This window comes from Adiantum capillus-veneris, chromosome 21 (assembly GCF_014529385.1).
Source record: "Adiantum capillus-veneris isolate H3 chromosome 21, ASM1452938v2, whole genome shotgun sequence".
NCBI lineage: Eukaryota > Viridiplantae > Streptophyta > Polypodiopsida > Polypodiales > Pteridaceae > Adiantum > Adiantum capillus-veneris.
In genome coordinates this window covers 53,107,024-53,132,590 of record NC_140951.1, presented here as the reverse complement: position 1 = coordinate 53,132,590, position 25,567 = coordinate 53,107,024, and the positions used below count along the sequence as shown (strand labels likewise).

General features: G+C 40.8%; 1 protein-coding gene across 1 annotated transcript in view; it reads left to right on the top strand.

The window, feature by feature from the left end:
* Positions 1 to 4,634, top strand: part of LOC147430960 (uncharacterized) — a 30,411-nt gene extending 25,777 nt beyond the window's left edge. Inside the window, exons 3-5 of the mRNA XM_086493488.1 lie at positions 2,926 to 3,311; positions 3,435 to 3,495; positions 3,888 to 4,634. Of these exons, the coding sequence (XP_086349614.1) occupies positions 2,926 to 3,311; positions 3,435 to 3,495; positions 3,888 to 4,328 (888 nt within the window). The 3' untranslated portion in view covers positions 4,329 to 4,634. The remainder of the gene's footprint in view (positions 1 to 2,925; positions 3,312 to 3,434; positions 3,496 to 3,887) is intronic.
* The last annotated feature ends 20,933 nt before the right edge of the window (positions 4,635 to 25,567 follow it).

The window sequence follows — 25,567 nt, the reverse complement described above, 5'->3', positions numbered from 1 at the left end:
ATAACGGGATCTTTTGCTTTCGTGGGGAAATAAATACAAACCCCGGATTTGGGTGCTCTATTTTAACTGTCTCAAAACTAAGGTGATTTTGGAGGGGATGCTCTGATGGCGAGCACAACACCAAAACTAAGGCCAGTTTGAACTTTGGTCGGCTGCTGTGGCTGCCCACTGCCCACATATGGCTTTAGCTTCGCCATTACTAAATGAGCATTTGTAATACCCCTGCCTTTCTTTTGAATAGCAGTGTAGCAACTGCGTCATACGTCCGGTCCGCCATTTTGAAGCAGACCACCATGTTTTAGACCGGTCATCGATTTGAAAATGGCGATCCTACTAACCGCCCTCAGGTATTGATGAAGTGAGATCAGTTTACTTTATCCATACAGGAGATGCTAATTATGATGACGACCCATTAAGTCTGTATCATGGCTGGGATAGGTATGTTGTCCTAATCTACGCGTCTGTATGTACTTCATCTGATGCTCGGAAGGATTGATCGCATGCTTGGAGTGCCCTGAATGTCGCAAGAGAAAGCTTCAATGTGGTGCATGTGCCTTGGTAAACCCTAAACCCTAAATATGAGCTGGGGGCTGAATTGGGTAGTTGATAGAGCAGGTTGATCTGAGAGTTCGCAATTGTCATGTTCTGCAAGGGCTAGACTTGAGCTAAGGGGCATCGAGCTCATGAATATGTTCTCAATGTGCAATCTACAGTTCTAAAACACACTCAATATACATGAGTATTGGTACAATGGTTTCGCAGACTTACATGTGGACATCTTTTTCGGTGGGAAAAGAATCAAAGATTGCAAGAGGATGAATGAATGAAGCGAGGCATGATCACAAATTGTGGTGTGCCATCTGTAGAAAAGCAATTAGACATGCTTCATCGCCTCCCTCACAAAGAACTCGGTTGCTTTACACAGAGGCGCATACTCAGAGAGACACAACTGCTTGTTTGATTAGCGTTTTGAGTACATTATAATTATTTGCACATGCCCGTATGTATCTGGGCGACGGACAATTTTAAGTGATTGGTTTTGACTTACTGCATCCCCCCTCGAGACCAATTGCGGTTTGAGAGAGAAGATCTGCACGTGTCTCAAGTGTGGGTAGAGAATACAGGTGAATTTCCTTTTTTGTGGTTGTATGAAGACGACCGTCCAATGCATAATTAGGAGAGATACAACAAGGATGTAGAGGCTATCGAGGTTCCATGAGATCCTTGATGCTATGAGTAGCAAGAGTGCTATCATCCTATGTCCAGCATAGCATTGAGGATGATCCAATGTTGCAACATGTTTGTTGTCATTCTTCGATCAGCTTCGACCGTCGCACGTAGAGCTTGAAGGCTTGCACCATAGATCCTCATTTCTTGACATTGCTCATCACCTTTTCTCTCCCTCAAGGGAAAGAAACAGAAGATCGCTGCATAGATTGGTCGGACTTGGATTTCAAGCTCGAGGGATGCCCGGCACTTTCGTGAAGGCTTGTGTTGACAAGGTTGCATCATGGCAGCCTCAAAAAGAAAACTCCAATCATAACCAGCCCCCTGGATCAAAGGCTTCAACTTCAGGTTCAGATTCATCTTCTTCTTTGTTGGTGGCATCAACATCATCGTCGAGCATAGGTAATCGATCATAGTTCATGAATGTCAAGCAAGAAAATGGAGTTCGTTGCTTGAAGTGTTTGTAGGGAAGAGAGGACCTTTATGGTATTGTGAAAAAGCATGGTGTCGTGTTCATCTTCGTCTCTGTTGTCCTCATATGCCTCTTCCACGTCAGGGTGCAAGAGGTTTTTATGCTCAAGCTCACAGGTTGTGGCGTTTTGCATCATACATTGGTTGGCTCCATCTATATTGTGTGGTTCAGAGGGTGCGGCATCTTGCTTCTTTGCGCTTTGGCCTTCGTTTGTTGAAGCGGGACCATTCACCGAGGTGAAAATTTGCCCTGAAAATGGTGCTAGCAGTTCATTGTTATCTGCTGATTGGTCTCCTGTTAGTTCATCTGCGTGTTGCAGAAATCCAGGCTCAGACGGTGCAGTCTTCTTCTTCGCATCTTGGCCTTCATCATCGCTTGATGGCTTGTCTTTAGAATTGTCGAACTCAGATCAGGCTTCCGGTTGCTTCATCCGACTCCTTACAGCATAGGCTCAGAGGGTGCCGCTTCAGGCTGTTCACCTTGGCCCTTCTTCTTCCTTATCTTCTTTCTCAGGCTCAGCGGGTGAGTGTTTCTCATGTCTTGGGCTGCAGCTTCGCACCTTGGCCTTCTTATTGTGTGCGAGGCTCAGAGGGTACGTTGGGCTGCGGCCATGCACCTTGGCCATCTTCTTCAGCGTGCTCATCACAAATTAATTCATTTACTGCAGTCGCTTCAGCAGAGGTGTTTCCAAGCAGGAGCGAGAGAGGGAGACAGTCGAATAATTGGCGGAAGGTGGGGGTGAGGCCACCTGGAGGGGAATGTCTGGCCCCTGGATAATATGTAGAAAAGCAATTAGACATGCTTCATCGCCTCCCTCACAGAGAACTTGGTCGCTCATACACAGACACACAACTGCTCGTTTGATTAGCGTTTGAGTACATTATAATTATTTGCACATGCCTGTTCATATCTGGACGATGGACACTTGAACCAATTGGTTTTGACTTACAGCATCATCCATATCTGCATCTAATATTGCTCTGCACAAAATGTACTATTAGTAACTTATATGAAGTTTTTGCATGGAGGGAGCTAGCTGATTAAAAGGTGGGTATTTAAATGACTGGAATGATGGCATGTTTGTATATAACAGTTGGTGGCATTACAATCACAAATCAATAAATGATGGTAGGTAAGTAAATGATTGGCATGATGGCAATATGTGTGTGTACAACAGTTGCTGGCATTATCTGATTGATGGCAGTGATATGACTGACAACAAGCAGCTTGATCGAAGGTATCAGCGATATCAGGATCAGATGCAGCTAATAATAACATCGTTTGAATCAGCGACCGGAATGAGTGCAGCGGTACCCTATACGGCCCTTGCAAGGAAGCTGATCTCAAGGCAATTTAGGGCTTTAAGAGATGCCATAGGAGAGCACATTAAGGTTGCTTGCAGGTCATTAGGAGATGACATTTCTAGCGTACCAGTGCTCAACAAAGGTGAAACTCCGCGTCTCCGGATTCTGGACCAGCGCCTTCGGCATCATCGAACCCTGCAGCAGGTTGGCATGTTGCACCAAACCCAGTCATGGCGTCCGCAGCGCGGGCTCCCGGAACGTTCTGTCGCAGTGCTTCGTGCTTGGCTCTTTGAACATTTTCTTCACCCGTAAGATGATCCTAAATATCTTCAATATTGACCTTGACCTTTTGCAGTCGGTTTTGCCCTCTATAAAGTTGAGCTCAGAATCCAAGACATTTCTGACCTGCTTGATGTTTCATTGATCTTTAGGTATCCGAAGGACTCGGAGAAGCTCATGCTCGCAAGACTCACTGGTTTAACAAGAAGCCAGGTCAATTTTTCACCTTGCTGATGATCTTAGTATGAAAATTCTTCTGATTTTGAGTGTCATCGCATGAATTTTTCTTCAAAGTTCTCAGTTCGTGAAGCTCTCTTGGTGTGGTGATGGTTTTAAGCATTCTTGCTTTGGTCATCTCATGCTTCAATCTTTCTGTATCTAACTCGCATGCAGAGCATTAAAGATTCAAAGCTCTTGGTGTGGTGATGGCTTTGAGCATTGTAGTTGTAATCTCTCTGTATCTAATTAATGGGAATTCAGAGAGAGTACAAAAGGTTCAAAGAATGTTACCTAAGCATGTAATATCGCAACAGGCATGGGAACAAGGTTGAAGTTTTTTAAAGCAATATTGCACTCAAGGTCAGAATTATTTACTTTGACTACAGGTTGCAAACTGGTTCATCAATGCAAGGGTGAGGTTATGGAAACCTATGGTGGAGCAGATGTATGCAGAGGAAAGCAAAGAAAACGAGTTCCAAGATGCAGCTGAAGGAAGTGTGGCAGTGCAGAATGGGCAGCTAGACCACATGGACTATACAGGGAGTGATGGCCACTTTGGCAAGGGTGATATGGTGCAGGCCAAGGATAATAGTGGTGCCCGCCATAATCATGACGTTGAGAATTCTGAACATTTGTCATACAACAGCGGCAATAGCACGATGTCGTACAATAGAATGATGACACCAAGGCATGGAGTTTCTCTGACCCTGGGGCTTCAACACTCATCCTCGTCAACTGAGTTTCCACTCCACCCTAATTACAATCCTAATCAGCACTTCAATGTACAGGCAGCTTCAGCTGAGGATGTCAACTACACATTCGTTTAAATGACTGGACATGGCATCGGCGGGTTGGCTCCTAATTGGCTCAGAAATCGGAGCATTCTTTCATCGAGATTATTGCCTTAACTTAATACTTTGCCTTTAATTCTGGAATATAAGTTGGTTTCCTTATGCTCACTCGGCACAATGGCTTGCAGAATATCTCGCTTCCTAGTACAGAACCACCACAGCAGGAAGAATTATGCAAGAAGTAATTTGATAATTGATGTTGAAGGCAGTGCATGAATATTTGGTTTGTTCAAAGATTGTATATTGGTTTACTTAAAGTTCCTTAATCCCTTTTGTGTAACACTTGTTGGTTCTTTTGAATAAGGGGTATGTTCACAGAAAATTGACAATATTCAAATAACAATATGAGGACAAGTTGACGCACACTTTTGGTAATGTCAAGTTTTTGCATATCCTAGTTATTTGAATCCGCGGGAACGACTCCCTCAATGGAGAAGTTGAGAAAGGTAGGTGACACCCATTGAATGCAGCCCGCGAGCCTCAAATCCTCAACCTTGGGGTTACATCATGAAGGCTCAACCAACTGAGCTACACTCTTTTGGTAGGTAATTGGACCCTACTGTCAAAATCTAGACATGTACTAAATCCCATGAAGTAGCCCATTTTTGTTTGGCATAAAATTTGGTTGTCGAAAAAGGTTGCCCTAGGTTAGTTTCAGACATAAAAAGCCTAATTCACATTCAAGGGCTGACCAAGTTGGTTGGCCCTTAAAAGTGAATGAACTTTAAACAAATCTTGCCTAAGACCGGAGTTTTCTTCTTTGAGAAGTGGTTGGTAGTAATTGAAAAGAGCTTTTGTATATTGCCTGGATTTAATTTTTAAATAAATAAAGTGTCTGCAAAGTATCAGTTAAAAAAACTATAGAGCTCATTCGATTTACTTAGGTCTCTCTATATCATAAGCAGCTTATTAAGAAAGTAAATTTTAATCCTGGAATTTTTGTTAAATGTTTGTATGGCTAGCTATCAAAATTATTCCTTAAAATTGATGCTTTAATGCAACTTATACTTGTTTTTCAAGGAGAATTCTTTGTGAATTTTAAAGAGCATCATCCTACCTCCATTGTAGTTGGCTTTCAAACTTTTTGTAAGAAGAGAAACACATGCTTTTGTACCATACGAGGATTGACTTAATGTGTGTAGCTATCAATTCCATCATAACTAATACAAAGACATTGCACAAACAGGCATGTGATTGTTTATGTAAGACTTGCAAGTCAAATGCAGAGGCAAAGTGCATTGCACATGCATTGACCTTTGGATATGTGAAAAATTGTGGAGGTCCATAGTGAGGAGTTCGCAAAGTAGCACATGCCTAATGGGAGCATGCAAGAACTTTCCAAAGCCTTTTTTTTTCCTCGGGAGCATGAGCAAATCAAAAGCTTGTGAAATGGAAGACATATCAGCATATCACAAAGTACATAGGGGGCAATCAAACAAAGAAACAAATAAAGGAAGTCTACAAGGAGTGAGTTGCCAAAGACATAATCCCTCTATTTTTTCACCATTTCAATGTTTTTGTCCCTTATAATTTTTGGAGTTATTGGTAGAACACTCAATTTATACATTGCTTGAAGACTTTGCTAGATGTTTGGTCATGTGTATGATGCCTTTGCAGAAAACAATACCTTCAAGGTTGTAGAACAAAATCCAATCCATACATAATTTGGCGTAGTGATCAATGCATGATACTTGTGCATATTTACCACTCAAAGTAGGATGGAGATCTAAAGATGGAAATTGTGGTTTATATTTTGGATGATAAATAACGTGACATGTTTTTTTGTGCAAAATTGCTTTATGCTGCATATCAACATCTTATATCTCAAGGCCACAAATTTACAAGGCACCGGGATTGTGCGGATGGTGCAACATCTCACTTTAATGCAGCATGAATATTTTGCTTCATTGTAAGGTGAGTTGCTCCAATACTATCACTAAAGAAGTATATATGCATATGTAGTTCTATGGAAGTACTATGTGTGTTTGTGTGAATGCTATAAAACCACATGTTGTTAGTCTGAGTTGGCATATAAAGTACTATGTGATTACTTGTATCACTCTATGAGAATACCACACACTTATTGCTCATCTTAGCATGTCCTAAGTGCTAGCATGAATTATTTACTAACTCAATATCCTATCTTTGTGTAGCATGTGCGAGTTAAAAGGACTTTTTGATATTGATGTTATTATGTGATCCCAAGTGGGAAAGTTTATGACAATAGATTGAGAGCAATTATGCATGGCTATGTATTACTGGTGATATCTTAGCACTTGGCTAATCAATCTATGGGCATTGATAAGTCTGAGCACTATGTTTGTACTACCTCATATCTATAGTCCTATGATGGTTGTAATCTGTAGTATTGTACATAATTCTTGGTTTTAATATGTATCATTATACATAGTGCTATAGATTGTACACTAGCACATATACACTAAGTACTCAATTTGAACAAGAACTTGAAGTACTATGTAATGTGAAAGTCTAGCACTCTTTCAATATCATGTGATCCAAGTATAGTCCTCAATACTATGTCAACACCTCTAGCACACTTCCTAATTTATGTATAGTATGAGTCTTCTTGTGCAAGTATTAGTAAGGACCAATAGACAAATGCTATAGAACTACTTTGGGACTTGCCATGGCAAGGGAAAGCACGATGGTGCAATTGCTATGATAAAACGGCCTCAACAATTAGATGCAAATTATGTTAAGCTACAAAATGCTCATGAAGTTATTCAATAGTTGACTTGCAAGATGGCAGATGATGGAAATGATACACTCTTTGTGGAATTCAAGAGCAGCGATTTCAACAGGAGCAACATATATGCTTGCAAAACTACCCAAGGTACATGAAGACACATTGTGCTATGATTCAGTAGTAAAGACCCTACACAGGCTCTCTTTTGTAATCTGTCATGTTTTTAATCATGTTCAATGTTGATGAGATTTGGGACAACTGCATCAATCTTAGTCATGGAGATTCTAGAATCATGGAAGTTGCACATGCTGTATCCTGAAAGAGGAGATAACCATTGAGAAAACGTGTCTGAAGATGATTTGATGTTCCAACAACAACACAATCAGCTAGCAGATTTATTAGTGGCTGGAGACCATTTACTTGACTATCTCTATTTTTGACACTCCTCACACAAACACGCATGATGTAATGGAATTGGCCTATTTAACTTGAGAGTAGCGGAAATTAATAAGAGTACTTTTGAGAAATGACTTTGTGAGCATAGCGGGTGAACATAATTGAAGATAGCAACATAATCATAGCAATTAGTTAACTTGGCATGAACAATACTTTTGTAAGAGAGAGAATTTAGAGAACATGACAACAATTGAGGATCGGATTTATGTGGAGTCGGTCCCCCCTCCAATAAGCATTTGTATTTTGATTTCTCCCATTAAGAGAGACTTGTTATAATAAAATCTTTGTGTTCCTTGTAACCTAGGTGATGCAATGAAGATGGAAAGCTTCATGCATCACAAGCATAACATAAACTTGAAGAAAGGTTTAACTATCCCAAGCCTCAGTCCCAAGACCTCAAAAACCTTTGAAGCTTAGAGAGCTAGTAGGGAATGAGGGTAGGGAAGAGGAAGAAGAAACATAGCATAGTAATGAAGAAGAAGGAGATGGCAAGCTTAAGCATTGAAGCATGGCTCTTGGTTGGATTTGCACTCCATAGCCAAGAGTGTTGGTGTAGGCTCTCAACCTCTACTTGCTTGGAGAAGAAGAGGGAGCTCTTCCACTTTGCATAGCACACAATGAGAGTGTTTATGAGTGTGTGTGGGTGAGTATACCCCCTAAGCAACCCCCTAGCTTGCTTGGGTCGATCTCCCCTTGTAGCTCATGCTTGAAGCTCATTGGACCCCTCCAGGCCTAGCCAATCACAAGCAGCCAAGGTAGCCTTGGAACAAGTGTCCCACTTTCCCCTTTGAGAAAGAGGACTTGATAAATGCAAAATCAATTAATTAAATCGCGTAAATTATCATTGGACCCCTTGGGTGGCCAACCAATAGGCTTCAGGCACACTATGAGGGCAACATGAGGAGGGACTTGACAATTGTCCCTTTTGCTTTCTTTGTACCATGCATGCCTTGTGTGAGTGTGTGGGTGTTCTCTCTCATTCCCACTCATGTAGGGCTCGCCCCCTCCTTGTAGGGATTGAATATTTGAATTTTTGACACCTCAAGCCCCTCATGCATAGGCCCAGTTCCCACCACACGTTTGGCCCTTAAGCACTTTAAGCTTGGGTTGGGTTCTCACCTCAAGTGCAACCCTAGCATCTCAAGCATGTCAAGCACCTGAAGCATCTCAATCATCAAGCACCTCAAGAATCTCAAGCACCTCAATCATCAAGCACCTCAAGTACCTTATTCATCAAGCATGACAAGTAGGACAAGCACCTTGAGCTGGGTCGGGTTCTCGCCTCAAGCTCAACCCTAGCTTACCTAAGGTCAAAGGACTTTTACACACATTATTTGAGGTCTTCAATGAATCTAACCCTAAGGTCTTATGCTCCATTGATTAGCCTTGCTCTTTAAAAGACCATCTCTCATTTGGGCCCCTTTACCATTGGCCCCGTGTTGAGATAGATCTATAAGCACATGTCTATATCTTAATCCTTGTTCCCGTTTATTCTCCCACATTAAGTGATTAGTTTAATATGAGAACATCATTTGGGTTGGTTAGATATTAGATATTAGATTTTATGACATTACCTCTCTCTTGAAATCATAGTCGTCCTTGACTACGAGGTAGAAGAGATAAAGCCTTAGTCATTAGTCAATTTTACTTAGCGGGTGGAGGATCCCTTTTTACCCTATGGCATCCTTCCAAGATGGATGACTAATCCATTTGGTGCTTGGGAGACATTTCTGCCGCAAGCATGTTTGCTCTTTAGTCCATTTCATTCTCCCAAAGTAGAGTGACAAATTCTACTTGATGTTTGAGAGACGTCGTCATCACAAACATGATTCTAAGCATGCATACTAGTTAGATTTATGCACAATTAAAAAGAGAACTAGTTTTATAAGACAAAAACATGAGTCATTTAAAAGAAATTTGTACATTTGCTTACTCTAATGTAGCATTGTAAGCATTGACAAGGTCCATACTATCCTTAAGTTGTATTCCTTGCATCCATCTAGCATCTTCAAAAGGATAAATTTTGAACTTAATAAGATATCGTCGGACAATCTTACCATGTCGTGGTACCTTGTCTTCATTCTGAAGGATAGCTTCGGGTTGTAGCACCTCTTCTTGGTCTTCAACTTTGGGACGGTCTTCGATAATTGGTTTACTTGGTGGCTCTTTTTTGTAGGGCTTAAGTAGGCTTACATGAAAGGCATTGTGTATGAGCCAATGGTTAGGCAACTTGAGTTGATAAGTCGTCTCATTGATGGGCTTCAAGATTTAGAAAGGACCATAGTATCTTTTTGCTAGTTTAGCATAATACTTGTGATGGCCCGTAGGATTTTTGCCCATCGTTTGCCTTAATCGAGACTTAGGAAACTTAAGTAAGACCCAATCATTTTCTTTGAACATTAAGGACCTACTGTGCTTATCAGTAGCATCTTTTTGCCTTTGTTGAGAGATGTATATAGCCTCCTTAATCTTTTGAAAATATTCTTGTAGGTCACGGCTATACTCATCGACAACGAAGATCTTCCCATGTACTTTGAGTAGCAAGGGACTTTTAGGTCTTCCCTCAATGATCTCAAAAGTTTCTTTTCCCGTAGAAGTATGCACATTATTATTGTAGGCATACTCTACAAGAGGTAAGTACTTTTACCATTGTGAGCGTTGATCTACTTTGGTAACATAGATTGAGTATCGTAAGATTGGCCATCTCACTTTGGCTATCCGTTTGTGGGTGATAGGCCAAAGAGAAACTCAATCTTGTTCCTAGATTTTCAAAGAGACCTTTCCAAAAATTATTGGTCATTCTAAGATCTCTATCTGACACAATGGATGTAGGTAATCCATGGTGCTTGAAAATATGAGATATGAAGAGAGTTGCCATTTGATGTGCCTTAATATTCTTTTTGACATGAATAAAATGTGCTTGCTTGCTAAACCTGTCTATTATTATCCATATTCCCGTATTCCTATGGATAGACTTTTGTAATCCAAAGATAAAATCCATGGATATACTCTCCTTTGGTGAATTTGGGATAGGCAATGGCTGGAGTAATCCAGGTTGCTTCTCTCTACCATATTTTGTCTTTTGGCATACTACACATTTTGAAACATACTCTTGTATGTCCACTTTCATCGTAGGCCAATAGAAGTATGTATCTACTCCTCGGAGAGTAGGTTGAATACCTCTATGCCCCGCATATGGAGGAGCATGGGATTCATGCATAACTTTCTCACAAAGGGAATGTGTAACACATAGCCTATTGCCGTGGAGAAGATAACCATCCTGCAAGGTGAATGGTTCCTCTTTCTTCCCCAAAGCCAGGGCTAACATTATGTCTCTAAATTCAGGGTTAGTAGCATACTCATCTATCATAGAAGATAGATCATTGTGAGTAGCTAGAGACACCGCATTAACTTTTGGTCGTCGTGAAAGTGCATCGGCCACTTGATTGTGCTTACAAACAATGTGAGCAATATGAAAATTAAATTGTGAAAGAAAATTTGCCCACCTCATTTGTTTGTCGGAAATCTTGGTTTGCGTCATGAAATACTTGAGACTTTGGTGATCGGTTCGTAGAATGAATGGAGTCCTCAATAAGTAGTGCTTCCATGTGTCTAGAACATGTAGAACAGCTAAAAGATCTTTCTCATAAATGCCCAAGGCTCGTTCATCAGTATCGAGCTGTCGGCTCTCATATGCTATGGCATGCCCTTCTTGAAGCAAAACTACTCCAAGGCAATCACCACAAGCATCACATTGGACCTCAAATGGCTTTGAGAGATCCAGAAATACAAGGACTGGTTGGGAAGTAAGCTTCTTTTTTAGCTTATCAAAAGCATTTTGCTCCTTAGCAGTCCATACATACTTAACGTTCTTCTTAGTTAAGTCGTGTAGTGGTCCTACTACTTGAGAGAATTTTTCTATGAAGCGTCTATATATGCACACATACCAATAAAGCTTCTTAGCTCATGTAGATTCCTTGGGTTAGGCCATGCTTTTATTACCTCTAACTTTGATAGATCCATATGGATACCATTGTGAGAGATAATAGACCTAAGTATTGAATCTCTTGAAGGAAAAATTCACTTTTCTTTTGGTTGAGAAAAATCTTATTCTCCCTCAATGCTTGAAAAATCCCTTGGAGATGTTGCTTATGTTCCTCCAAAGACTTGGAATAGATGATGATATCATCAAAGAACACTCCAATGAATTTACGATAAGGTCTAAAATTTTTCTCCATTAGACAATTGAACGTAGCTGGTGCATTAGTCAAGCCAAAAGGCATGACTAGATATTCGTAAAGACCAAATGTTGTGCAAAACGCAATCTTTAGGATATTTTCATCCATTATCCTTATTTGATGATAGCCACTCTTAAGGTCAATCCTACTAAAGTAGGTAGAGCCTTGTAGCTTATCAAACAGATCTTCTAGCCGAGGCACGGGAAATCTGTTTTTGATAGCAATATGGTTTACTGCTCGATAGTCCACACACATATGGTATGTGCCATCTTTCTTTTGCACTAAAAGGACTGGAGAACAAAAGGGAGAGGAACTAGGCCTCACCATCCCTTTGTCTACCAATTCCTGTACTTGCCTCATGATCTCCTGTTGTTGATCTTGTGAGACTTGTTAGGCGGTGAGCTTCCTGGAAGGAGCTCAATGTGATGGTCATTATCCCCTTGTTTTGAAGGTAAGTCCATAGGGATATCATCGATGAACACATCTTGGAATCCTTTTAGAAAATTAGACAAGTCTAACTCTTTTTGATTCCTACCATTTACATTTGATGAAACATTAGGATCTTTTAGAGACTCTTTGAAAAAAATCATGTACGCAAAAACTGAGCCCTTCATTGACTTATCACAAGCAAGAGGATTTACAAGTGGAATAGTGCGACCACTCTCACTAGAATCTATATACATGTTCTTTCCCCTGTAGGTGAAGTAGATTCTCCTTTCAGGGAACTTCATGTTGGCAGCCATGCGATCAAACCATGGCGCCCCTAGGATAGCATCCTCATGTTGGAGAGGAGAGATGCAAAAGTCTTCTTTGTTGACATAGCTTTGGACATAAAGCCTCAACTTCCCAATCAAGGGAGTAACGAAGGCTTGCTGTCCCTTGAAAGATGCATCAACCACCATTACCATATCTCCCATCTCAAAAGCTTGAATGCCCAACTTGGTAGCCAACTCCATTGATATGAAGTTGTGAGTAGAGCCAGGGTCAAACAAGATGAAGGAATCATGATCTCTTACCTTTCCCCAAGCATACGAAAGTGATGATCCTTTGTAATGAGAATCCTCTTTTGGAGCTTTGATGGTGGAAGACCTAGGAGTCTCATTGTGAGTATTCTTATTGGGGCAAGAACGATAGCAATGTCCTTGCTCCCCACACTTGAAACACTTATGGTCCTTGCGAAAAGCTTCAATCTCTTCAGGAGAGAGTTTGTTTTTACCTTTGTAAACTCCCTTCTCCTTGGACCGATTGTTGTTGTTGGTGGAAGTACCTTGGGAAGAATTTTGAACATTGGTTTTCCCCTTTGCATCATTTTTTCTTTGCTCTCCATGGGCTTGACATTATGTCTAGCCCCTTGATTGAAATTGATGCATGAAGCAACCATGGTATGATGGATTACTTCGCTAATAGTACCAGGCCGTTGAGAGTTTATGTATTCGGCCATCTCTTCAGGTAATCCCGCATAGAATTTCAACCTTTTCTTGGCAAAGTCGATCTTTTGAAAGACAGTAGCCTTGAGATGTAAATATCAAAACTTGTCTACATACTTGTGGATAGACTCATGAGAGAGAAGCTTCAAGCTGCGCCATTGGGTAATCACTTTGTCCTTTGCATCTCTTGCAAGGAATTTCTTCATGATGGAAATTCGTAGAGTTTTCCATGTCTTTGGGGCTTCACCATTGCCACAAAGGTTAGTCCACCATTGACGAACTGATTTTTGGAAGTGCATAGCTACATGGCATAGCTTGGAGGACTCTGTGAAGCCCTCGTCTCCAAAGGCCGCATCAAATTGCTGGATGAAGGCCAACACTTTGTCAATAGCACCAAAGGTTCCATTATAGGTGAGAAAAGAGATACTCTTTCCTCCCTCCTTGAACTTCTTTAGCTTTTGTGACCTTCGCCATGTAGGAAATGATTTGTGATTGTCCTCCCCTCTTGTATTCTCTAGGAGAATAGCCATAGCTTTCATCGAAAGAGGAGGAAGGTGAAGAAGAAGGAGAAGAGGGTGAACTCTTCCTAGCCCTTTTCTTCCTTTCTTTCCTCTCTTCCCTTTCAGAGTGATGAGGAGAAGGACTATGTGCTGATCTTTTCCTCTTGGGAGGAGTGGGCGATCGTCTAGGCCGCCGTCTTCGTGGAGCCACATCTTCAGAGGATCTTAACTTTTAATGCTCTCTTGCTCTTTGGATTCCTCCTCTTGAATGGGAGAGAGTCATCTTTTGGGGATCTCGTCAAGAGGCCTCCTAAGCTCTCTCTTCTCTTGTAGAGGAAGAGAAATTCCGTACAAACATGGGAGAATAATCATTATCACCTTCATGTGCAAAACCAAAGCTATCAATGTTCATTCTACTCTCTTGATTATTGTCAGCCATGTTAACAAAATTTATGTATGTACTTAGTGTATGCTTTGGAAATTCAAAACCTTAGTTGTCACTCCTCTTAGCCTTTGAAAATTGGATCTTAAGTATCTACACCCATGGATAGATGTGGTTAATTATAGAGAGTAGAGGAGTAGGTATAACATAGCAGAGTTGCCGAGGGCTAGCTCCTTTCAAACTTATTATGGCTCAATAATGGTAAACGCGTAGGCAAGTCTAAAAAGACTCCATTATTAAGTCCAAAGCTCCCGAGGTGTGCACCATCTCCCACATAGTGGGCTCAACAAAACCGATAATAGATCCCAGTTCCACTTACCCTAATATAATTAACAAAATCAACCAATTATAAGCTACTTAAGGACCTCTCTTCTTCAGCAAGAAAAGAGAAACCAAATGCTGTGATACCAATGTAATGAAATTGGCCTATTTAACTTGAGAGTAGCGGAAATTAATGAGAGTACTTTTGAGAAATGACTTTGTGAGCATAGCGGGTGAACATAATTGAAGATAGCAACATAATCATAGCAATTAGCTAACTCGGCATGAACAATACTTTTACAAGAGAGAGAATTTAGAGAACATGACAATAGTTGAGGACCGGATTTATGTGGAGCCAATAGGCATTTGTATTATGATTTCTCCCATTAAGAGAGACTTGTTACAATACAATCTTTGTGTTCCTTGTAACCTAGGTGATGTAATGAAGATGGAAAGCTTCATGCATCACAAGCATAACATAAACTTGAGGAAAGCTTTAACTATCCCAAGCCTCAGTCCCAAGCCCTCAAACAGCTTCGAAGGTGGAGAGAGCTAGCAGGGAATGCGGGTAGGGAAGAGGAAGAAGAAACATTCCATAGGAGAAAAAATTAGTTCCTCACTTATCATAACTCTTCTTGCTAGCATACATCATAGCATAGTAATGAAGAAGAAGGAGATGGCAAGATTAAGCATTGAAGAATAGCTGTTGGTTGGATTTGCACTCCATAGCCAAGAGTGTTGGTGTAGGCTCTCAACCTCTACTTGCTTGGAGAAGGAGATCTTCCACTTTTCATAGCACACAATGAGAGTGTTTGTGAGTGTGTGTGGGTGAGTATACCCCCTAAGCAACCCCCTAGCTTGCTTGGGTCGACCCCCCCCCCCCCCCCCCCCCCCCCCCCCCTTCTTGTATCTCATGCTTGAAGCACATTGGACCCCTCCAGGCCTAGTCAATCACAAGCAGGAAACATTACAAGAAGCAAGGGTAGCCTTGGGACAAGTGTCCCCCTTTACCCTTTGAGAGTGAGGACTTGATAAATGCAAAACCAATTAATTAAATCTTCTAAATTATCATTGGACCCCTTGGATGGCCAACCAATAGGCTTTAGGCACACCATGATGGCAACATGAGGAGGAAATTGACAAGTGTCCCTTTTGCTTTCTTTCTACCATGCATGCCTTGTGTGTGTGTGTGGGTGTTCTCTCTCATCCCCCCTCATGTAGGGCTCGCCCCCTCTTTGTAGGGATTGAATATTTGACTTTTTGACAGCTCAAGACCCTCATGCATAGGCCTAGTTCCCACCACAAGCTTGGCCCTTAAGCACTTTAAGCTTGGGCTGGGTTCTCACCTCAAGTGCAACCCTGGCATCTCAAGCATGTCAAGCACCTCAAGCATCTTAATCATCAAGCACCTCTGTAAGAAAAGGGGAACTGGAACCTAGGAGTCCACCACCCAACCACACACTATATAGCATAGACCTTGGCCCTTTTCCCTAGTTGGACTCCCTTTCCACACTGCCTAGCTCGGCCCTGCCCTTGTCTAGTCCGGCCTTGCCAGTGTCCTGACATTACTCCCCCCTTAAGAAGAGTTTTCGTCTTCAAAAACAAAAGTGGGGAACTTCTTCTTCAGAACACTAATGTTTTCCAGAGTGACACCCTCCTCAGGTCGGTATTTCCACTTGATTAAGGCTTGTTGACGTACGTGATGACGTGTACGCAACTCATGATAATCGAGAACACGTTCAGGTTCATGCGATAAGGTAGGAGGTTCAATGAAATCAACCAAAATCTATTGGTCAATGACATTGTCGTCCCTATGTAACCGCCTACGTAAACGGCTTACATGAAACACCGAATGAATACGAGAATGTGAAGGTAGTAATAATTTGTAGGTACGATCACCTACTCACTTGAGTATTTTGAAAGGCCCACAATATCGGGGAGAGAATTTAGGTGTTGGCCCAGTTTTTAGACTTTCTAAATATTCTGGAACACGTAAAAATACTTCCTCCCCTTCTTCAAAGGTAACTTGCCGACATTTCTCATCAGCGTACTTCTTATACCTGTCATGTGCTTGTCGGACATTATGACGAGCAAGTTTCAGCATATCCATGCGGTCTTGGAGAAAATCCTTAACCTGTTGGAGTTTTTTGGTTGCCAACCCCACCGTAACTGGTGACCTAGGTTGAAACCCATACATGAGCATGAAATGACTAAAGCCTGTTGTGACATGCTTAGCACTGTCGTAGGCAAACTCAAGAATAGGTAAGTAATCTTCCCAGTATGACTGTTTTTTGGTGACGTATGCTCTTAGCATATCCTCTAGCACTTGATTAACTCATTCAGTCTGACCATTTGTTTCTAGATGATCAGCTGTACTGAGGTTCAGTTGTGTACCCAATCGTTTAAACACAACTCTCCAAAAGTGACTGTTAAACTTGGGATCACGGTCACTGACAATGTTACTTGGCAAACCATACAATTTGTATAGATTGTCCACAAATAACTTGGATAGTTTTGGTGTCTTAACCGTGATTTGGTTGGATTAAACTTACATAGTTTAGTCAACCTGTCTACGACCACCCATACTGAGTCATGACCTCGTAAAATGGTTGGTAAACCTACAATAAAATCCATAGAGATGCTTTTCCATTTTCCATTGGGGATATCCAAAGGATGTAAGAGTCCTCCTGCTTTCAGGTGATTTTCTTTGTTAACTTGACATTTTTGGCAACGCAAGACATAAGCTTGAACAAAGCCATGTATACCTCGCCAATAAAATTATCGTCGTACGAGAGCATAAGTTTTTATAATCCCCGTGTGCCCTGCACTTGGACTATCATGACATTCATAAAGAATTTGGCGCCGAATGTCTGTGTCCGTCGGTACACAAACTCTCCCCTTATGGAGTAGGTACTCATTGTCGATGGTGAAATGCTTCCATTACTATCGTTCATCACTTGATAAAGGAGAACTATGTATGGAGGTTAACTGTACACTACCGTCACTGGAGTGAGAAGGATCCCTCTTTTGAACATGGCTCCACACTTTGGAATATGCTTCATCATGCTCATATTTGCCTTTGAGAGACTCTAAAAATTCACAGCGAAGTTCCATGAACAAGAGAGAATTGATCTCTGGTATTCGACTTAGAGCGTCCACGATTACGTTGTATTGTCCTTTGTGATACCGCTTGGCATCGTATTCCTAAAGAATCTCGGCCCACCTGGCTTTTCGACCCTTCAAATCCATTTGTTGTGTAAACCATTTGATGCTTTCATGGTCAAACACAATGTCAAATTGAGAACCATACAGATAATGCCACCATGTTTTTAAGACAGACACTATTGCATAGAGTTTGTGTTCATAAGCAGAATAGTTCTACTGAGCTGCATCAAGCTTCTTGCTTTCAAATGCAATCGGCCGTCCGCCTTGTAACAGGACTGCTCCAATAGCACGATCACTGGCATCCGTTTCCAAAACGATTGGTTTCAAAGGATCTACAATAGCCAGAATAGGAGATGTAGCTAATGCATCTTTGAGTGTATTGAAACTGTGCTGTTGAATGGATCCCCACTAAAAAGCTTTGCCTTTGACTTTTTGTTGATCCGTCATGGGAACAACTATTTGAGCATAGTTTTTAACGAACCTTCGGTAAAAACCTGCAAATCCCAAAAAAATCTGTAATTCTTTTTTAAATTTTTAGGAGAAGGCCATTTCCGGATGGTATCCACTTTGGCTTGATCCACATATAGCCCATTAGCTGAAATAACATGCCCTAAATAGTGATTTTGTCTTTTAGAAAATCACATTTAGATTCCTTGGCATATAATTTATTTGTGTGTAACAACTCAAACACCTGCTTGAGATGTTGTAAGTGTTCTTATTCAGAAGCACTATACACTAGGATGCCATGGAGGAAAACAATGACAAATTTTCCCAAATATGGCTTCAAGACACTATCCATAAGTGTCATGAATGTTGCGGGCACATTGGTTAACCCAAAGGGCATCACCAAGAACTCGTAGTGTCGAAACTGTGTTCGGAATGCAGTTTTGGGTATATCAGCAAGTCGAATACGGACTTGGTGATATCCTGACCGCAAGTCTATTTTTGTAAAAATGGGAGCATGAGTGAGTTTGTCAAACAACTCATCTACTCTGGGCAATGGGTATTTGTTCTTAACTGTAACCGCATTTAAGCCACGGTAGTCTACACACATGCGCATAATGCCGTCTTTTTTCTTCACTAATAGGATAGGCGAAGCCCATGGTGAAGAACTGGGTTGTATAAACCCTCTGCTAAGGTAGTCAACAAGTTGACATTTCACCTCAGCAGCTTTTGAATAACTCATACGGCAGGGTGGTTTACTAACAGGTTTACAGCCTGCAGCCACGTCAATGCTATGTTGCACTGATCGTGTCGGCGGTAATCTTGATGGCAAATCATTAGGAAATACATCTTGAAATTCCTTTACTAATTTTTGTAATTGACTAGCTATGTTTGCTTGTTTAGAATTAGCAATTGGTGGAACAGATGAGGGAGAAGCATGCGGCGTTGAGCAATGTTCAACAGATAGTGAGTAACACAAGAAAACCTGATCTATTTCATTATCAGAAACGAGCTGCATAAGCTCAACGGTACAAATCAGTGGTGATGAAGGTATATCTTTTTCTCCTAACAACAACACATGTGCGCCTTGGGATTCAAACATCAAGCTGTTGTGCTCATAGCTACACTTCAGCGATGGTCCTAGGCTATGCAACCACTCCCTACTAAGAACCACATCTGCCCTTTCCATGTTCATAGCTACACTTCAGCGATGGTCCTAGGCTATGCAACCACTCCCTACTAAGAACCACATCTGCCCTTTCCATGTTCATAACCTAAAAATCCAAGCATGTGGAGTACCCTTGTACTTCCAACGTAACAACTCGTCATTGAGTATCCTAGATTTTGGTATCATGTCCATTCATCATTGCTACCTTGTAGCGGTGGGTACTCAAAGTTTGAGGCAATTTGAGTTTTTTCACCAATCCGTAATTGATGAAATTGTGAGTAGCACCGTCATCTACCAAGATGCACACCTTGTGCCCTTGCAGATATCGTGCATATGTACTAACTCATGTGGTCCAAAGGTTGCTTGCCACATGGAAGCTATGAGACAGCATTCATGAACCACCTCAGTGTGTGTTACTTCCACTGTAGAGAATCATGAGGAAGACTCAAGAGGCAGCAGTTGCACCGTGTGCACTGCTTTCTCCTTGCCCTGAGAAGCAGATTTTCCCTTGGGACAATCCTTTTTGCCATGACCTCTTCCTAGACATTGAAAACATAACTTTTATTTCTTAGCCTTATCAAAGTCCCTAGGAGAGAGAGGACTCATACACCCCTTGGGTTTTTTAGATGCATCCGAATTGGCAACTATAAATTTTCCTTTATTGTGCCCATACTGAGTGCGTGTATTACCATGTGTATTAGCAGGCACGTGACTATTATGTGTTTTCTTTTCATCTGGATCATCATGAATATGTGCTTTCACTATGGCTTCCTCAAGTGTTTTAGGGTCTTGGGTCTTGAGATACTTCTTAAGCTCGGGTGTCAGACCTCATATGAACCCTCGTACTTTTTGAAAGGTATCTAAGCCTTCCAACTTGAGGATAACATCTCGATAGTGAGAGATATATTCAAGTAGTGATGGGTATTGGCGCATGGAACATGTGTCCCAAGCCGTCCAATTCCGATTTGCCTCATTTGTAGGCAAAATTTCTTTGCTAAACATAACTTCAAAAGCTGCCCAACTCTGTCGTAAGATGTTATTCTCCTTGAGAGACATCCACCATTTGTAGGCCTTGCCTTCTAGAGTTAAGCTCATCTGTAGAGCTCTGACTGCGTCCGGAGTACGCCGTAGCGGCGTGAATTCCATCCCACTTGTTGAGAAAGATATTCACTGCATCCTTATTGCGGTCTCGGTCTTCTCCCTTAAAAATTGGTGGTTTGGTGTTTTTCAACAATTCATCCACCTCTTTTGCAGTGAGAGTATGCAACGTATCAGCATTTGGGCCTTGCCCTAGATTAGAAGTGCCTTGCCCTTGTGTAGCAACGTGCTCATGCATGTGCGTGTCAGCAAGACTCTTGGACTGCTGTTGCATTGATTGAATTACTAATGTGGATAGTTTTCATTTAAAGCTTTAAAATTTTCATCCATGACTGTCATGCGTGTCTGAAGTGCACAAAATTCTTGAATATCGAGCAATTCGCAAGTATCATCACCTGCTATAGTGTCGCGGGTACTCTCCTTGAGAGGATCCGGCTGTGGGACATCATTGGTAGGATCAAGCGTACTTTTCTCAAAATCGAATGTCATATTGATATCCGAATCCATGGTGACACAGTGTGGTACAAGGAGTAGTCAGAAAAAATACCTGATATTGAGAGCACTCGCAAAGTGTAATTAGCCTTGCTAATTCCGTCAAAATCGATAGTATCCCGGTAGAGAGTGAGTCGAATTATCCGTCGTATATGGAATTCCACAAGTTCTTGATAGCCGAATCAATTAGACTTGAAAGCGTTAATTGATTTTACCAAAAAATTGTACTTGAACTCCGTCGGAATGGTGTTCTTGAAATCTCTGAGTTTCTACGTAATACACAGAGAATTTGGCTCGAAGTTTGTGCCGGCCTTGTCAATGCTATGTCGAACCTCTCCGGCCTTGTCGAATCTGCACGTGGAGTAAGGGGGTGGGGTACCCTACTGTGGGTACCGTCCCTTATGTTCAAATTTTGGGTATGGCCACTAACCCCTAATGGGGTTGGGCGTCCGTAAGTGGGAAAAAAGACGTCCACATTCGGCTATGGCTGCTCAAAGCAGCGTGTAGGTAAGCGCCATCGCCGTGGAGCTCACTGTGTTGAGGTAGGGGCTCCAGCCTTGTGACGTAAAGTCCTCCCCTGCCCGATGCGCAGCTGTAGAGCTCGTAAGCGGCGTTTTTTGTGCAGGTCCGCCTCGACAGCTCCTCTTTGCAAGGGGGGTTGCCCACGGCGTGCTTGCCTTGTCTTCCTCCTCACATGACGGATGCTCCACGTCCCCTTGACCTCGACATGCAAAAAAGCATGCACAATTGTGTGGCTCCCCTCCTCCATGGCTTTGTCTTTCCCAAAAAAGGAACCTTGCTCTTGATACCAATGTAAGACAAGGGGAACTAGAACCTAGGACTCCACCACCCAACCATCCACTATATAGCATAGCCCCTGGCCCTTTGTTCTAGTTGGACTCCCTTTCCACACTGCCTAGCTCGGCCCTGCCCTTGTCTAGTCCGGCCTTGCTGATGTCTTTACAACCTCAAGCATCTCAAGCGCCTCAAGCACCTTAGCCATTAAGCATGACAAGCAGGAAAAACACCTCAAGCTGGGTTGGGTTCCCGCCTCAAGCTCAACCCTAGATTACCTAAGGTCAAAGGACTTTTACACACATTATTGGAGGTCTTCAATGAAGCTAACCTTAAGGTCTTATGCTCCATTGATTAGCCTTGCTCTTTGATAGACCATGTCTCATTTGGGCCCGTTACCATTGGCTCCGTGTTGAGATAGATCTATAAGCACATGTCTATATCTTAACCCTTGTTCCCATTTATTCTCCCATTTAACATGAGAAAATCATTTGGGTTGGTTAGATATTAGATATTAGACTTTATGACACATGAGGTGGGTTAGCTAGCACTTGTAGCCTATCTTGGGCAAGGAGGTGTGGGATCAACTCTTCTCCAAACTTTGTGGGGAAAATCAGCCCATTCAATATTGATTTGAGAAAACTAATTTTCTCAAGCAAATATGTTTTAGAGGCATTATTCCAAGTTCAAAGGGAAAAATCCTCTCTCTCTCTCTCTCTCTCTTATTTTTGTACTCAAACATTACTTACATTCATGGATGTGTATGTAATCATTGTCTTTGGAATGATTTGATCATAATACATTTTTAAGGAGTTTTAGACATTTAAACAATTCCATACGTTGTTAATACCACTCTATTAAGCATTATGGGGGATGGACATCCAAAATTTTAATGGCTATGGGCTTCACAGCTAGAAAACCAAAATTGGAGGATATCTTATGAAAAAAAACTTATGGAGTATGATTTAAACATCCCTAGACAAGCAACCTGAGATAGACCCAACACAAACTATGGCACCATCGTAAAGAATGACAACCTAACTCCAAGCCAAAGATGAGCAAGCCTTTAATCATGTTAATGTATCACGTGAGTTCAACAAAAGGGGGTTTTTTAATGCAAAAATTTTACCCAAACTAACAGAGATACATTAACAAAAGGGATTTTCTAATTCCATTTTCGAAAAATTTCCTAAAATAAAAGGTCATTTTATTCATTTAGGCATGTTAAAAGAGGGTTTTTTTAACGCTAGTTTGGTAACATAACAGGACATAAAAGAGTCCTTTCAAAATTTTGGAAAAAAAACTAAATACTCCTTGTATATGTGTGATGTTTCAAGAATCCTTACACGAGCTTGTGTAAGAACCCATTCTACATGGAAAAAATAAGTATCGTGAATATTTCTTGATTTCTAGGTCATGAAAAGCTTTCAAAGCCAATGTAGTGCTGCATTTGGTAAAAAACAACATATTTTCACGATCTATCTCATCACATAGAGAATTTTTCATGCAATCAATGTATTTTTTCCATTAACTTTAATGGATTCCTAATGTAAGTTTAAGGTTGATATAGCCCCACATTTTTTGGATTTTTCATACATTTAAGTACAAAAGAGTTGCATTTTTTGTATTTAGCATACCTATCATCGTGTCTACATGAATACACCCATATTTACCTATATATATCCTTTATATCAATACACCTTGGTAAGTAACCTTCATAATAACACCCACAAAGCATCAAAAACATACAAACATGTTTTCTTATGAAAATTCTAAACATAACTACAAAGCCCAAAACCTACACAAACAAACAAACTAGCTTCCACATTGTGGCCATCTCAATTCCTTTGAAAAGTATGTATTTATAGCCAAATTGGTATTTTATACTTATTTTTGGACCTAAGCTACAACTTGACCATGTTTATTGAAGCAATTGAGGAAAATTGGGCATCATACATTTCTAACTCAAAATGAGTCCAATTTTTGTAAAATGGATTTTTTTCTCTTGACTTTGTGTTGTTAGTTATTGGGGGTATTAGGTGCCCCAAATCCCAAGAACGATACAATACATATATTGATGAGTCTATATACACACTCAAACTTATCTTTCTATTGCATATACATTACCGAACAATTCATCAAAGTGTGAAACCCGTCCATACAATTGCATGGCATGATTTTCATAAATAGGCCATAACTTCAAATACATAGTATCCATATATTAGAATAATTTAGAAACCTTTACAACAATAAAGGCTACTAATGTATCACCCTAGAACTCAATAAGAGGTGTTTTATGGTGGTCTATGGCCAATTTCATGAAAAATGTGCAAAAACAGTACACGTTTTTTGGCACAATTTAGGCTGGAAAGTGCTTATGAAAGATAGTTCTAGAGCTAGAATACATAGCCTAAAAAAGTTCCAAGATTTTTTTAGCTCATAAGTTATCTTTGTGGATATCAAACACTCGAAGACCTCATTGGCATCCCTTGTAATAATTCTAGGAAATTGCTTAATTAAGAGGACTAAAAGTGTCCAAGGACATGTAGAAGTGTCATGTTACCAATCTAGTGTTAAATAATCCCTCAAACGCACATTATACAAGGGGGTTCTCAACACCCCCCAAGGACTGCACAAGTGCTTTTAAACCTTGGGAGGCATTAGCAAAAAACTTTGGAGCTAGAGCACAAACAAGTAAAGGCAATTTGAAGAAACAATTGTATAGGCTTACTATTTAAAGCCTAGTTATACCACATACCTACATCAAGAGTGAAGAGTGGGGGGGACACTTCAAGTCTTTAATAATAACTTAAAAGCCTAGTTATACAACATATCTAAGTCGTACAAGAAGCAGAAAAAAGTTGCACTGTTACTTGGAGCACTTCCAAGCCAGTATGACCACATTGTCCCTATAACACCATATTAGAGAGTTTGAGACTTTAGAGGCAATTTGGGAATCACCAATATCGTAAATATTTGGCCATATGGACATATCTCAAACTATGTTGTAAGGACAACTCCTTCCACAAGGTAGTACTCCTTCCCAAATTCACTAATATGTTGTTCTATAAAGAAGAGAAAGAGTTTGCAATAGATCTTCAAGTAGTTTTCAAATCTTTACAAGAAGAGAAAAGAAAGCAAATGACCCGATCAAAGTCAAGGGGAGGATTGTATCTAGCTTCTACTCAAAAACCAAATGCTTCATATGCACAAAGCCACGGACCAAGCAGAAACAAAAAAAGCACCCAATGGAAAAACAAATCATCCACTTGTGAGATGCTACTTTAAGGATCAACCCAAGAAGAACAAGGCCATCACCAATGCCAAAAATACAACTAAAGATGAAGCAAATGTTTGCAAAAGGCCAAGAAGCTAAGGGTCATGTATTCAATCACTTTGATTATGATTTTGATATAGATATATTGTAGAGCATATATGATTATTACCCTCTAAATCCTTCAATGTATTATTTATGAAATAGCCCTAAAGTGCTTGGTCTCAGTTTATGAGCACTACTTTAAAGGGACGATGCCATGAGATGCATCACATTGGCATCTATGATTCATCTTAATTTATAAACCACCTTTAGGCTCTTATGATTTTGACTATCATCCATAATAGGCATTTGATGAGTTGATACGGGCCACTATTGGCATAAGAATGTTTGTATATAGTCTCAATCCCAATGGGAAATTTCATGAAAATAGGATTTAGTAAATTATTCAACTCTTACAAATTTGCATGACGTAAGGTGGCATGAAACAAAATGAAATGCAAATAGCATGCATTAGTTGACTCCCAAATTCAAGTCCTCCTTTCTAGGGTTGACCCCTTTGTGTAGGGATGCTTGCACATTGGCATCATGTGAGGGCTGGGTGTGAGGGTACCACCTTCACTATTTATCACCTACTTCAAGCATATCTAATGGCTATAAAGTTAGCTTCTTTGTACCTCTTTCTAGTTAATAATCAGGATTCTAATTTTATTTTACTCTCTTGTGTATGTGTGCATAATTAAGTCAA